At 39.7% G+C, this 16736-nt stretch overlaps 1 protein-coding gene across 2 annotated transcripts in view; it reads left to right on the forward strand.

Annotated features, from left to right (window-relative positions):
- Positions 1–16736, forward strand: part of Tmem131 (transmembrane protein 131) — a 161858-nt gene that overhangs the window by 94985 nt on the left and 50137 nt on the right. For both annotated transcript variants that reach the window (XM_076557484.1, XM_042266420.2), the window contains exons 6-8: positions 8843–8959; positions 10111–10233; positions 12890–12970. In XM_076557484.1, the coding sequence (XP_076413599.1) occupies positions 8843–8959; positions 10111–10233; positions 12890–12970 (321 nt within the window). The remainder of the gene's footprint in view (positions 1–8842; positions 8960–10110; positions 10234–12889; positions 12971–16736) is intronic.

Below are 16736 nucleotides of genomic sequence, written 5' to 3' on the forward strand. Positions count from 1 at the left end.
GGCAGAGGCAGGCAGATCTGTGAGTTCGAGGCCAGCCTGGGCTACAGAGAGTTCCAGGAAAGGCTCCGAAGCTACACAGAGAAACCCTGTCTTGAAGAAGAAGAAGAAGAAGAAGATGGTCACAACTGGTGCGGTCTTTTCTTTCGTCTTGTCCCTTGTGCTTTCCACCTTTTTTCTCATGGCCACAGACTCCAGGGACTCAGGGGGAAGGGGAGAGACAGGATGAAGTGACCTCATTTCCCCACCTCCTCAGTTTTATACCTATAGTAAAAGCCATTGAGGGAAATGAGAAGTGTTTCTCACACCCAGGAGAGCACACCCTCTGGTATGGACACCCTCAGAATCCCCCATCACATCTTATTTGGGAGTTCCTTATAACTCATGAAGTTTTTTTATATTAACCAACAAATAGAAAATAGAGAAAAAGAACAAGTTCTGTATAGCTATATTTCAATTAAATTTTTAGGCAAACAATTAATAAAAATAATGTTCCAGTCTATAGATAAAATACAAAAATTTTAAGCTACTTACACTTTATTATACTTTAAATTTTTAATCTAGTAGGTTGAAGGCTATTGTGAGCATTAATGATTATTTTTAATTAGGTGTAGAAGCCTAAATATTCCATTTTAAGTTAAGCTCCAATATCCATGCATGTTGTTGGGAATTGAGCACATGCGATGCTATAGCACATATGCTAGTGTGGGTTGTTGTACAGATAGAGAATGAAGCCAGTGTCTGTTGCTAGGAAACAATATACATAGTGTGTTCTTCCGTAAGAAAATCATATTGTAGCAGAGAATGCACCATTTTATGAAAAACAAAGGTCTCTGTGGGTTTTGGTGTGTTAGTAAGAGCCAGAGTCAATTGTAGGTAGCTGCACCGGTGAAGAATGACCTGAGAGGGTAAGAACAGAGGAGCTTTGAGAGCATTAACCTTTTCTTCACACATCTTTGCTATTTATTCCTAAGTACCATAAGCCCTTACTACTTTTATAATTTATGACATGTAAGAAAACATAAATTTAAAAACCAACTTTGCCAGCTATATAGAAGTAATAAATTCGTTAATGTAGCAAATATTGCCAGGATTTCTCACTGAACAATCAAGAGATCCCTGCTCATGGTACCTCCTAAAGGGGGTTTGGTGACTTTAGCAAATATAATACATATATTTTATGAGACCTTAGAAGACAGCATGATCTAAGAAAAAGAAGAGCAGTGGAATAAGGGGTTTAGTGTTAAGGGTGATTGTGTTTTAAATAGTAGGCAGTGTTTGACCAGAGACGAGAATGGATGGAGAATACAGAAGAGCAGTCCCGAAAGAGCAGGTAGTACAGAGGCTCTGGGATGAAAGCTAAGCCGGGAGGAGTAGGGTTCTCAGGTCGTGAGAGGCCCTGCACATTGTGTGAGGCCTTGGCTTCTGTCCTTCTGAAATAGGAAAGCATCAGAAGAGCTTCTACCGAAGAATGCAATGTTAAATTTTGTTTTTAAAAAAGTCACTGTTGATCAAAAATGGAAGAGGAAGGGGAGAAATCAGGTGTAGAACTGCTCTGGTTATCTTTGGTATCTTAAGTGAGCTTTGCTGAACTTGCCAGACTGTGGGTGAGTCTTTCCATTTCTTCTAGGTGTTAAATGAATGGACATGGAGATGTATATAATGCCCTTTCTTACAGGGGAGGGGTGAACATGATCATTTCTTTCTATTTTATACATATGTTATTAGACTTTATTCACATATGAGCAAAGATGTGATACTAGTCTTTCTGAATCTGAGTTATTTCATTTGCCAAGATGCTTTCCAGTTACATCCATTTTCCTGCAAATGTCATTAATTCATTTTCCTTTACAGAAGAATAAAGCTCTATTGTATATATGTACCACATTTTTTTTCATCCACTCCTTCCTTGGTGGACAACCTGTCTGGTTCTGTGCCTTGGCTGTTGTGAATAGCAAAGTAATAAACACGGCTGTGCTAGTTTCTCTGATGTGCGAACTGAGACTCCCTTAGGTATGTCCCTGGCAGTGGTATCAAATGCTAGTTTAACCTGGTTTCCAGAATAGCTACAACCGTTTACATTCCCATAGACAGCATATACATCTCCATCTTTTTATTATTTGACTTTTCTTTGTTTCCTATCATTACTAATAGTTTCCTGGCTTGCCATGCAGTGGTGATACTTGCCTTTAATCATAGCACTCGGGGGCCAGAGGCAGGTGGATCTCTGTGAGTTCGAGGCCAGCCTGGTCTACAGAGCGAGTTCCAAGACAGGCTCCAAAGCTACACAGAGAAACCCTGTCTTGAAAAAGAGTTTCCTGGCTTACTTAGGCTGGACATGATGGAGTCCTTCCCAGCTCTCTAGTGTTTATCTGTTCCTCTCATGGAGTTACAATACTTTAGACTTTCTTTCCTCCCTTTCTGCATAGGACTCCACCAGAGTGATGCTGGCCTAGTAGTCCTAAACTACCTTAGTTTGTGCTTGTCTTGAAATATCCTAATTCCTTCATCAATTTGAAGAGAGAGCTCTGTTAAACGTAGTCAGGTTTAAAGGGTTTGTCCTGTGTTTTTCTCACTATAGAGCTACTGAAGCAAGATCTGATACTTATTCTGATGAGTTTCACTTTGTAATCATGTTGGGTTTTTCCCCCGTACAGCTCTACTGTATCTTCTCTGCTTTATGTTTTTGACATCTTGATTATATGGTATGAAGCACTTCTTTTCTGGTTGTGTCCACTTAGACTTTCAAGTGTCTCTTGAATTCAGTTGTCCACCTCTTTCTCTAGACTTAGGAAAGAAAATTTCCTAAGTCTAGAGAAAGAGGTGGTTCTTTCTCCAGCTCCAGTTCTTTACCCCAAGGATTCTTAGGTTTAGTCTCTTAATCATATTTTAGAGTTCTTGGTCATTGCAGTCAAGCTTGTTTATTGTTTAGGGATGTTTGAATGTGGTATTTCCTCAACCTTGTCTTCCACCCTGATACTCTAACTTCTGCTTGGGCAAGTCTATCAGGAACACATTGCCCTGTGGTTTTTATTTGATTGTTTTTGTTTTTTTCCTTTTCCAATGGCTGTATTTGATTTTCTAAAGCTCAGTTTCCTTGCTGATTTTCACTTCCCTTTGCTAATTTTCTCTTTTCTGTTGCTGTTTTTTCTCTCTCGGTCTAGGATTAATTTCCTTATTTCATTCTATGATTGATCCTCTGGGGTGTTTTGCTTTTAAGATATCTGTCTGATGTTTTAGCTCCTTTTTTTTAAAGATTTATTTATTATGTATACAGTGTTCGGTCTACATGCCAGAAGAGGGCGCCAGATCTCATTACAGATGGTTGGGAGTCACCATGTGGTTGCTGGGAATTGAACTCAGGACCTCTGGAAGAACAGCCAGTGCTCTTAACCACTGAGCCATCTCTCCAACCCTGTTTTAGCTACTTTAGTATCTGATTCTGTTAAGAGATTGTCTTGTTTGGAGGAGTTGTGTTTATTTATTATTTTTTTTTTTGTGGTTCTTATGCCTGTGTTGCAATTTGTGCATCTGTTTGCCTTGCTGCCTTTTCCTATTTTATTTGGTTATCATTTTATTGAGCTCCCTGCGCCTGAGAGTTCAGTCTGTAGTACCACTTAGAAAGGAAAAGGCCAGCTGTTGTAGCAGCTGTAACACTAAACCATGCAAGTTAAAGAATAGACCTAAACTAAAGCAAAGCCCACCCCTATTATCACTATTTACCGTGAAATAAACTTGTCAAAACTAATGGAGAATCGACTTTGAAGTTAAAAATTCATTAGGATTGGGCTGGATAGAGGCTCGGTGGTTTACAGCACTCTTTGCTCTTGCAGAGGACCTGGGTTCAGCTCCCAGCACTCACGTGAAAGCTCACAACCATCTATAACTCCAGTTCCAGAGGCTCTGACGCCCTCTTCTGACCTCATTGGGCACCAGGCACACAGGTGGTGCACAGACAGACATACAGGCCAAACACTCATACATTCTAAGTCTTTAAATTTTTTCTAATTATTTAGGATAAATGTGAAAATAATACATGGATAAGGTAAAGGAAGAGGCAGGGAAGGAGGAAATTGAAGCAAAGTTAGATAAACGGAAAGGTGAAAGAAGAGGAGTGTCGAAACATGTTATGAGAGGAAGAGAAAAGAGCAAGAAATTGGAATAAGTAAAGAAAAGATAGACTGGAGAGATGACTTAGTGGGTAAAGCACTTGCATGTCAGGACCGGAGCTCAAATCCCCAGAACCCAGATAAAAACTGGTCACACTTCTAGCACTCCTGCAGGGAGATGGGAGTGAGAGACAGAAGAATCCCTGGAAGCTCATAGGCCAGCTAGCCTGGAGTATGCATTGGGAAATCAACAAAGAAGGAGGCAAGGAGTCATGTTTCCTTGCTTTTTCATGGTTCTTGTGCCTCTGTGTTATACTGATACTCATACAGGCATTGACATACATGCTCCACACTTACATCTGCAAATGCATACATATGCACATACATCATAAACATCACCAAACTTAGGTAAATAAAAGGAAAGTAACAAAAATTAAAATGTAAAAGCTCTTTAAAGAACAAATTAAGCCAAAAAATACTACCAAAAAATATAGGCAGATGAAAAAAAGGGGAAACCGGAGCAAACACAGAAAAGGGAAAAAATATAAACAAAATTAAATAAATGTATGAAGGGAAGCAAAAGATTAAAACCTAAAAGTTTTTTTATATGATAAGGTAAAAATACTGTTAATGGTATAGAAAAAAGAAACTCTGAATAGAAAGTGGAGGAAACTGCTAATGTGTCAGCCTCGTTTCTTTCTGGGTCCTTGAAACTTGGAGGCTGGCAGATATATGCAGGTCAGTTGAACATGAGGACTCTTGTCTTTCCTGTGTCCTGTGTTGCTCCTTAGCCTGCACTGTGCAAGTGTCCAGGGCCTCCAGGGCTGTCTTCACTGTAGTAGCTCCTCTTCTTTGCATGCCAGGGGCCTCTGCTGGCCATTACTGGCTCTTAAGGCTCCCATTCTCCTGATCCCCACCCCATCCCCAGTTCTTGCTCTGGCTAATGGTCTAGCTTGGTAGGGGTGTCTCCTGAGTGTGTTAGGGGAAGTAACAACAGTATTTTCTTCATCATACTTCATTTACTGCCCAGATGGAGAGTGTGGCTGTGAACGTTGGATAGTGTCCTGGTTGGACTCTGCAGCGGTGAACCTCGTGTGGGATAGGTGACTCTTGAGTTCTGTCCACCCACTGCCCTGACAAGCATGTTGCCTGCACTTCTCCGTCTCCAGTGGCCTTCTCTCTCTCATGATGAATTCTAGCTATTCAGGCCTCCAGGGGCACTTTGGATTAAACAGTAGGTTGCCTCTTTAGGTAGTTGCTGGGCACAGCCTTCTGACCCAGGAGAACTCTGCTTTACTGCTGACCCATCTTGTTAGAGAAGTCACCCTCTCAGGAAGACCCATAATTAGATTTGAGACTTGGGAAAGCTTTGCTCTTGTCCTGTGGGTAGGACTGGCAGTCCTTTTTCACCAAGGCCTCCTAGTTTACCTTTCAGATGAGGCTTCTGTTCCAGTGCCCAGCGAGAGAGCTGCAGCTGTGTTAACTGTGGCTACCTTCTTCTCCATGGTAACCCTTCTATTTCTCTGCACTTCCACCTGTCTTGTCATTCCTTTTGTGTATTTCAAGACTGTCCTTTCTTTCTCTCTTTGAAACAGTTTACTTTTTAAAATAATATTTTTATTAATTCTTTAAGAATTTCATACAATTTATGTTTATTACACTCACCCACCACACACAAGTCCTCCCAGATCCACCCTCACTTCCCTACCCATCCAACATTGCATAGTTGTTTGTTTTTTTAAGTTTTCAAATCCAGTTTATATTGCCCAACTGTTCTTAGGAGTGAGGACTTAAAGAATGGTTGACCTGCCAGGGGTCACATCATTAAAGAAAGCGGACTCTTCCTCCTCCAGCCGATATAAATTGCCGATAGCTCCTCAGCTCATGGTGGGGTTTTGTGCCCATCCCCTCTCCTCTCTGTCTTGAGATTTTGTCTGGCTCAAGCTTACATAGGTTTTATGTTTGCTATTAAAATCTCTTGAGTTCATATTTGCAACTGCTCTGTTATGTCCAGGAAACCGTTTCCTTGAAATTGTCTACCCCCTCTGTCTCTTAAAATCTTTCCATCCCCTCTTCCTAGAAGGTCCCTGAGCCTTGGGATTAGGATGACCCCTTTAGGGCTGAGCACTCCCCAGTCTTACTGTCTGAAGGTTGACCAGGTAAAGGTCTCTGTGTTAATTTCCATCTACTGCAAGGAAACACTTTTCTGAAGAGGGTTGAGAGATGCACTGGCCTGTTGGCATATTAATGAGTCATTGCAACTTAGGTTAATTCTGTGTCTATTTAGCAGAATAGTAGTAGGTTCTCTTCCAGGGCCTATGACCTATCTAGCCACAAATTTTTGGCCCCATTAACATTACCAGGTGTGGGTTCCATCTCATGGAATAGGCCTTAGATCCAAGCATAAAGTAGGTGGTTATTCCTATAACATTCATGCCACTGGTGCACCAGTGAGCGTATCTTGTCACACCTGTCGTTATTGTAGCTTGCAGGGTTCACAGCTGGATGACATTAATGGTTACTTTTCTTCTCTGGTAGCATGCATAGCACCTTCCAACACTGTGAAAGCTAGCCAGTAGGGATGCAGCTTCCAGGTGAGTACAAGCTAGATTTTCCCATGTTCTATGACTCAAGAATGGGGTATCTTTAGCAATAGGGTCTTACCATCAAGCTCTGGATAATAACTAAGAGCATTGGTAATAGCTTGAATGTTTGGGGGTTTATGGAAACCTCTTGGTCAATAACTCAAAAAGACGTAGCCCATTCCTGGTGCTGGGGTTTTTACTTTGCAGGCATGTGGTGTCTAGTTAGGGTGCTGTCCCCATTAGAGTGTTAACTTCATTTAAACTCTATATGCATATGTGTATGTATTTTAAGAAGCCTCTACACTAGTGGGTTTCCATATGACTTGTTCAAAAGACTTGTAGTGTTAGTTCTCCCTCCCCATTTCTCCTCCTCTACCCTCCTACCCCCACTCCATTTAATCCTTGCTGCTCCATTATTCCTTCCCCCATTTCTTTCCCTGATGTCTTCTATGCTCCTCCTTTGAAAGATCTTCTCCTCCTGTGGCCCTTTACTGGTTTCCTAATCTCTGTTGGTATGGAATAGTCTTATTTTTTGTTAACCAGATGTTTCTCGCTCCTCAGACTACACAGAGGCAGCTACTACTTTACCATCTCTCTCTGAGGAGCCCTGTATTCCTGTAGCCCTTCCAGGGTGTGCAGTGTACAGATGTGTGTATGGTGTGTGGTATAGAACTGAAACATGTATAATGCCATGCATATTTAGTTTCTCAAGTATTCTCCTCTCTTCACACATTCTGTATAGTTTTTAATGTCAGTTTTGTAGCTCTGAAGGACCAGCTTTCATTTTATTGATTTTAGTGACTGTTTTCTGCTTTCTAGTTCATCAAATTTCACCTAGCTTTATTCTTTTTACTTACTTTGAATTTCATTTATGCCATTTCTCAAAGCAGAAATAAAAATTATTGGTTTGAGACCTGTATTTCAAAATAAGTGTATAATGTTACAAATTTCCTTCTAATTATTGTTTTAACTGCTGCTTGTACATTTTAAGATGTTGTATTTTCATTTCAAATCAATTTTGAATATTTGTATTACTGTGTGACTATTTAAATAGCCAGTGGGTTATTTAGAATTGTGTTGTGGGATATTTACCAGACCTGAGTTCATTCTTCTCTTCAGGGTCAGGTGTGAATTCCTCCTTGGTTTATACTTTCAGGGGTGTTGTACTCCCCTTGAGCCTACATTCAGCCTTTAACAGTATATGAACGTTTGGATGAGTTCTTTTTGCCCTCTTGTATGTAGCCCTGTTGTCTTCCTATTCTCTGTTGTGGTAAGCAGTGTTCACATTTCATCTCTCTTTGGGCATGTTTGTCATCCATATATTTTGTGTGACAGGTTAAAGAAAAGTTAAGTGGTTTTTTTGTTTGTTTTGTTTTGCTTTTCTGGGTTTTGTTGCTGGTAATACAGAAGGAATCTCTCTAGCTTTCTTCATCCTAGGATCAAGCCAGAGTCTTGGTGCTGTATGCTTTGAACTATACTTTGGGTAGCATTTTAGAGTTTTCACAATAGAAGCAGAATAAGAGAAATTGATGGCTTTACATATTAAATGCTCCTTAAGGCTTCATTGCAGGCAAAAGTATAGCCTTAGTCTTGAAGTTCATGGAATATCCTCTCTTACCTTGTTGTAATAAAATTTTTGTTTACTGATTATGATGACATTCTTGGTCTGCAGGAAATAATAGGAGTGAGTTCCTTCTTTCCTAATTTAAGTTTCAAGGACATTTCATACCTCATGTTTGGAGAAATGGCAGAGGTGGGAGATTGAGGCCCAAGCTTACTGTTTATAGTACAACAGTATATCTACATAACAAGTTCAGCCTTGGGCCTGTCTGATTATCTGATCTTGGAGCTAAGAGTGTATAATTAGGTGCTGTATTCCAGTCAGTGACCTTTGAATGAACAGAGTCCAAGGGAGCTAGCTGTTGAATAGGGCGTTAAGCTGGTACAGAATGAAGGTAGGTAATGAAGACACCTTTTATTATTTTTCTGTTGTACAACAGTATGGCTAACTTGAAGATTAAACATTTAAAGGAAAACAGCTAGTTTATGGAAATGATTTGTTTATTTTGTAGAACTTCAGCTGTCTAATATTAGGCAGTATGCTCTGACATTTTTAATAACCAATTTAATTTCCTTGCTTTTATTTTTCAGAAAATTCTTCCAGGAGGAAACACATCATTTGATGTAGTTTTTCTTGCAAGAGTAGTAGGAAATGTAGAAAATACTTTATTTATTAACACATCTAATCATGGGGTGTTCACTTACCAGGTAAGAGCCAGAACTTGTATTTCCTTTTCAGTACAGATATAGCCAGCAAGTCTAATAACCTTTAAGAGCTCACTTTGTAAACTCGAGGGAGAAGAGAAAAAGCAGGATGTTAGACTTAGGGTGCTTACACTTGCTATACCTTTTGGGGTTTGCATTTCATTTATTTATTTATTTACATTTATTTATTGCATTTTGTTGTAGTTTGTTTGCTTTTAGTGCCAAGAGATGAACTGAGGCTCTTGCATATTCTAGGTATAGACTACCACCTAGCTATACCGCTGGCCATACTTGTTGACTTAATGAGCAGACTCTTGCAAGAATGAGGGGCTTGGCTTTCCTGAGCCATTAACAGCAGACCCAGGTGGTCATAGTCAGTCTCTATTTCCTATGGATTATATCAGGTTGTTCTTGAGATGGACCTCAGTGGCCTGCTGTACTCTAGTCCACGGTCTATACTTTATCATACTTGGTTTTCCTCTTAAGTCTTTGTCCTAAACATACTCAAGTCTGCTTTCCTCTGCTCTGCCCCTGCTCTTTCTCAAGAGCTCTGACTTACAGGATGTCTATCTAACTCCCTTTCACTGTTCTCTAACTCCTCCCACAGTCTATGACTTACTCCATAGTTAGAGCAAATTCTGAAAGAATCTGTCTTTACATCTGCCCATTATTAGAGAAGTGCTATGAGCACGGGCATATTACTTCGTGTGTTCACTATTAAACCGTATGTGCCTGTGCCTAACACATCATAGACAATAAACATTTGTCATATTAACAGCTGCCTCTCCATTAGTCGACCTAGGTAAGGCGTTCCCGTGTGGGATTAACCTGAGCCTGGGCTATATCTGAGCATTGTCTGAGTCATGGCTCCGTCTCTTAACAGTTAGAGTGGGGAAATTTTCAGCTTCCTGTTGCTTCTCTGTGAGTATTCCACGGTGAAGGGCTGTTCACATTTTAGTTTTGAGTTTATTACAGAAGTCATTCTAGATGTACATATAGTGTAAAGCAGATCTGCGCCATCATCTCAAGAAGTTCTTAATATTTCTCACATCAAAAATAGATTGACTGTTTTCAGAAGATCAAGTAGAGCTGTAACTATGAAAATGATAGTTTAAAAAAGCAACTCACAAACTTCTTATTTCCCTTTGAAACAGGTATTTGGTGTTGGGGTTCCAAATCCGTATCGGTTAAGGCCATTTCTTGGTGCCCGAGTCCCTGTAAACAGCAGCTTTTCACCCATAATAAACATACACAACCCTCACAGTGAGCCTTTACAGGTAAGTTTCTGAGGGTAATTTTAATTAATCCTCATTTTGGTGGGAATTAGCGCTTAACATGAAATCTCAATCTGTCACAGTCGCCAAGATTATGTAAATTGCTAAGATTTTATAGGTGGTCAGTCTACAGCTGTTTAAATATTGCGCATTTTCTCCGTCTGTTGTTAGCCAGTCATCTCTCTTTGAGTTTAATTTTCTACTCCTTTTCCAGTTAGTCCTTGTTTGTTGAAGGCAGGGGTTGATGCAGGCCTTGCACTTGATAGACACACATTCTGCTGCTCAGCGGAGTCCAGTTGTGCTGAATGGTAGAACAGTATGTGCTGAACAGTACTGAGGAAGACTTAGCTCAGGAGCCTGCAGAGTGTGGCCTTCACTGCACACACAAAGAAAAGCAAGCAAGCAGAAACCCTGGTCAGCTTACACTAGAATTTTGCTGGGTTTGATGCTTTGTTCTTTTTATCCCTTTCTGGAAGCCTTTTTGTGATAAAATAAGTAATAAAAGTTTTCCATTGCTTTGCTCCAAATTTATTTAAGTTAATGAAATGTATTTGTTCTAAGATGGAGAGTTATCTGCCATTAAAGGAAAATCTTTTGCCATCTTACCTATCTGTTCCTTAATGTTTACTCCAAAGAAGGAAGACAAATGTTCATACCTGTGTCCTCAGGCAGGACCTATAGCAACTTTATGTCACCCAACCCTATGGCCGAACACTGGCGATAACCTAGACGTCTGTCAGTGTTGTGAGTGTATAAGAAACTTGTGTGAGACCAGGCAAGTTGATGCACACTTCTAATCTCAGCACTTGGAAAGGAGAAGCAGAAGATTGTGAGTTCACACTACCTATAGCAAGGCTGTCTCAAAATGAAAAAACAAAATGGAAAGCAAGCTGATTCAACCATAAAGATAGAAAAGAAATAAATTACTGATATATCATGGTGAATCTCAAAGTAATTACATTGAAAGAAAAAAAAAACTAGTCCAAACATAAAAGTACATGCTATTTATTCCATTTGTAGAAAACTCTAGAAGAGGAGCTGGGGAGGTGGCTCTGTGGATAAGAGTGCTTGTTCTTCAACATGAGGACCTGAATTCTAATCCCCAGTACCCATTTAAAGACTTTGGCATGGCGGTACTTGTCTGTAATCCCAGCCCTGGAGAAGTGGGGTCAGGCTGATTCCAACAGCTCCCTAGCCAGCCAGTTTATCTGAAAGGGCAGCAAGCTTCCAGCTCACTGAGAGACCATTGCACAGCAATACAGTACTACAGGAAAACACCCAGGGTTCTGCTCTGGCCTCCTCATGCATGCACATAGGTTTGTACACCCACACACTCAAAAATGCATGCATCACACACATAACACCACGCACAGGAGGGGAAAAAAATCTTCAAAATACAAAGGAATCTGCATAATGAGGAACGGATATGCCTGGAAAGAGGAAGCCACAGAGAGAAAGAGAAATAAGCTCTAAAAGGCACGAGGAAATTTTTAGAGCAGTGACTATATGTCATATCTAAATTGCAGTGATGTTCTCATTCATGCCTGTACACAAAAGTCAGCAATTGTCGTTATACAGTATAAATATGTGTCATTTATTGAGCACCAGTGATATTTTAATAAAGTCATTTTTAAAAACACTGTAGGTACAAGCCTTAGACCCCTGCTTTATCTTTACTGTGATTGTACTGCCAATAGAAACCAAATATTTTTGTATTTTTTGTTTTAATTGAAACATAGTAACTGCACATTTATGGGACACATATATATTGTGGGACATATATTTCACTACATGTATACAGTAGATAATGAAGAATTCTGGGTAATTGGCTTATCCATCACCTCCAACACTTTTGTGTTAGCAATACTCAGAATCCCTTCTGATCTTTGAAATATCCAACTGTTGTTAACTGTAGTTACCCTGCATACTGAAGACCCTGAGAAGTTCCTCCTGTCCAACTGTACAATTGGTTATGCACATTAACCAGCCTTTCCCTTCAGCTCTCCCTCAGAAACTTTTGTGTGTGTTTAGTACTAGGGTTCAAACTCAGGGCTTTGCATATGCTAGGTGTATATACTCTCAGCTCAGAAACCAAATGTTTTGATCTTTATTAGAATTATAACATATGTCTCAATGTTTATCTTTTCATTATTTCACAGTTCTGGTGGTTATTAGGTCTACCACTAGATCTAGCTATATATGAAATTTATATGTACATATAAATTTTTTTGAGATGGTCTTATGTAATTCAATCTTACCTCAGATTATGAAGCTGATGATGACCTTGAATTCAGGATTGCCTCAACTTTCCAAGAGCTGAGATTATAGGCATGTGCCACCAAACCTGGCTTTAATTTATATTCCCAACACTTTATAATTTACATGTATTTTTATTTGGGAAAAAAAAAAAAGGTGTTGTGTTCCTTCCTAAAATTTAATTTCTGAAACTACACTGCTTCCAAATTTTCAAAGTTACCTTGATTTATTTTAAAAAATACTGTTGTTTATGTAGATGAGAGATGGCAATGTGGTACCTGCCTACATTTATCTATTTTTGTATCCTTCCAATAAGCAGCGAGGATGCTAAATTCTCCATTTCAGCACAACACTTGCGATAAGAGTGATTTTGGTTGTAACCATGCTGTATGTTTTGTCCCAGGTTGTAGAAATGTACTCGAGTGGAGGAGACCTTCACCTAGAACTCCCAACAGGTCAGCAAGGAGGTACCAGAAAACTGTGGGTGAGTGGAAGCCCAGCTTGCTCTTGTGTGTGCTCATGGAAGTCAGTTGTTTCCTTTATTTTTAAAATGGTCCATGGAAGATTTATTCCTCCCAGTCATTACAAACTGTGACAAAAGTTCTGTGGTCTATGGCAAGAGGGCATTCAAACCAACACAATGATCTTCTGATACACAGCATGAAGAATGGATTGTGAACATGATAAATTGAAACAGTTTACGAAATGAAAAGAAACAAATTAGTTATAAGTATAGGGTATAATGATTCAACATGAAAGAAAAAATTGGAAAATTATAAACTTGGTCTCATTTCCCATTACTTTTCAGATACTCTTTCAGTATGTAAAAAGGATAGCATTTTTATATAAAAGTTAATCTTGTTCATCTATTTATTATTTGAAATAAGACACTTTCAGGAAATGTGTCTAAAAATTTTGTTTAAAGAAAATACTTGAAGAAGATTTTTAGGCTGCGGGGCAGGAGGGAGGGGTGACTGGAGGGATGGCTTAGTAGTCAAGAATACTAGCTCTCCAGCCAGAATTCAGTTCCTAGCACCACGTGGTGGCACTCAGCCATTCTTAGCTCTAGTTCCAGGGGACCCAGTGCCTCCTCTGGCCTCCGCATACACCAGGGAAGCATGCATACAAGCAAAATACCCATACTCATAAAATAGAAAGAAATAAGTCTTTTTTTAAGTTTTAAAAAAAGAAAACCCTGAAAACAATATTGGTTTTAAAGAAAACACAGACGGACGGACACACACACACACACACACACACACACACACACACAGAGCATGAGAACCTATCACATTATCCCAACAATAAACAAGTCATTTTGAAATGGCTTACTAACCACAATTACTTAAAGCTTACTAGTGTATTAGAATATTTTTTGTTCACCTGTAAATTCAACAGGGCTTAAAATAAAAGGAGAAAAGGTGTATTATAATGACTTGATTTTAAAAGAAATAAACCCATTCTGTATACCATTGCTAAAACAACTGTTTGAGAATCTTTCCATCTAGTATTTATTTTCAAGAGTAGAATTAGAAATATATAGCCCAAGCCGGGCGTTGGTGGCGCACGCCTTTAATCCCAGCACTCGGGAGGCAGAGCCAGGCGGATCTCTGTGAGTTCGAGGCCAGCCTGGGCTACCAAGTGAGCTCCAGGAAAGGCGCAAAGCTACACAGAGAAACCCTGTCTCGAAAAACAAAAAAAAAAAAAAAAAAAAAAAAGAAATATATAGCCCAGAAGTCTGCTCTAAGAATGAGCCGCTGGGGCTAGAGAAATGGCTCATCGGGTAAGAGAATATAGTGCTCTTTCAGAGGACCCGAGTTCAGTTCCCAACACCTACATCTGGTGGTACATAACCACCTGCAACTCCAGCTCCAGGTCTGACTGTGCTGGCCTCGGTGGGTACCTACACTCATGTGCACATACACACAAAACAGAACGAGGCACTGATAAGCACAATATACTTTAGAACATGTGCTCTGGGCTCCGTAACTACTGGTGGACTCTAAGCAAGTCACTTTACATGAGGTACTTGATGTTCCTTGCATTTATAGACCTCCACTACATGAGAAGTTTACACCCAGATTTGGAACTTGGATACAACTACAGCTTTTTTGTTCAATTTTCTAGAGAGTGGTGACCCACTCTGTATTTACACCTGTAGATGTGTGAATTTACGTCTTGAATCATGATTCCCCATCATAGAGTGTTTTCTCTGTGAATGTATATGTTTTGAATCAGGATTCCTCATCATAGAGTGTTTTCTCTGTGAATGTATATGTCTTGAATCAGGATTCCCCATCATAGAGTGTTTTCTCTGTGAATGTGTATGTCTTGAATCAGGATTTCCCATCATAGAGTGTTTTCTTATACCTGTGAAGCTGATATGTGATGACTAGAAAATTTCTAAATGAATATAAAAGAATTTAGACTTCTAAATAGCTAAGAAATGTAATGAACCCTGGCAAAAATTAGCATGACCTTTTAATGCCCCCAAGTGATTACAAAAATAATAACCAGTAATGATTTCTGTAATCCTTGAGTGAGAAAAGGTGATCTGTGGTCCTTGTTCTGTAGTAGGGAAGTTGTATTGTTGTCTTCTCAAGGAATTTGGTCTGAGAACTGGGAAGTTTCAGCAGAGGTTTACTTAGCAAAGGCAGGTTGGAATGGGCTGTCCCCATAGTGGAGGTAGCAACCCAGTAGATTCTGTGTTGTGGGTTTTAAGTAAGGTTTATGAATATTTATGAAGTAGGTAGCATAGTCTTGAAATAAAATGGCCCTTTCCCTCCTAAATCATAGCAGATTAGATTTCCCTGCGCCATAGATAATATTTCTTCCCATGGTCCTTTAGAAAGGCCCTGAGAAAGGATGGCTGTCAAAACCGCATTGAAAATGATATTCTCATGGAAGGTCCTTTGAGGATTCAGATCCTTCATTAGTGCACATGTGTGGGAAAATGCTCTGGCACCCTAAATTTGTTTTATTTTGTTTTGTTTTTGTTGTATTTTATTTTATTGTTTTTTCGAGACAGGATTTCTTTGTGTAACAACAGCCCTGGCTGTCCTGGAACTTGCTTTATAGACCAGGCTGGCCTTGCACTTACAGAGATCCCGTGCCTCTGTCTTTGCCTCCGCCTCCACCTTCCAAGTGCTGTGATTAAAGGTGTGTGCCACCACACCCATAAAGATTTATTTGTATAGTGGGAACAGTCTGTCTTCCCTTCAGAGGTTTAACCACCAAGATTCATTCATTCCAACCATCAGGAGATGAAGCTCCCAAGGCATATAAGGTTACCTTATAACACGCTGCTCAGGGGCCATGGTTGATGTAAAAGTTTTATCATGAAGCAGGACCCAGGGCTTTATGATAGGTTGCAGGCTGTATAAACAGGAGCACAACTTTGGCTGTCTATAGGTACCCTTTTGCCCGACTCTACCATTCCTGTCCATCTTCTGCCTGACATCACTATACATTAGAATGTCCCAGGGACTGAGTCAGGTTCCAAGAGTTGGAAAGCACATCTGGGGTCTGTCTGTCTCCTCCCACCCCGAGGCTTCCAGTCCCCTGTTTTCCACTTTGAGACTACAGAGTTAGGGAAGGTAGGGGTTGGTGAGGACCAGTAAGTTCTTGAATGTGAGGTTTTCCTAAAATAAGCTAGAAGTGGTTTGCAGAAAAATTCCAGCAATTTCTAGGCAGCCAAATAGTTCTAAAACCTGAAAAGAATTTATACACCCCACCTCATTGTATTCCAATGAGTCTTCCTTCTAGTATAGTACCTGTGTGGGTGTTATCATTTAAAAGACTGAAAGTTTATGCTGTGTGTGTCTGTGTGTGGTCACATGCACCAAGAGCTTTATTTGACTGCACTTGATGAAGTATTATTTTTTAAATGAAAGGAAAGCAAAGTCCAACCCTCCTAGTTATCATCTGGAGAACACTATCCACTTCCAGAAGATACTGCCCTCTAATGGGGATATTTCCATTGAATAATTTCAGGACTGAGTACACAACTAACGTGTTAAAAAAATAGCTGGTTTTCTAGACTAGTTATGCTTTTAAGAGGTTTTTGCAGCTTTTAGTTTTTTTCAGACTATTGGCTTGATTAACTTATCTTGACACAATATACATCACCTGTTCAAAAAAACTCATTTTATTCTATTGTATGTAACACTCTCTAAAATTGGAGGATTTATGTGTTACAATCAGTGAAGCATATAATTAATTGGTAATGTACTATTTTTTTCTTAGTAGAT

This window comes from Peromyscus maniculatus, chromosome 21 (assembly GCF_049852395.1).
Source record: "Peromyscus maniculatus bairdii isolate BWxNUB_F1_BW_parent chromosome 21, HU_Pman_BW_mat_3.1, whole genome shotgun sequence".
Lineage (NCBI taxonomy): Eukaryota > Metazoa > Chordata > Mammalia > Rodentia > Cricetidae > Peromyscus > Peromyscus maniculatus.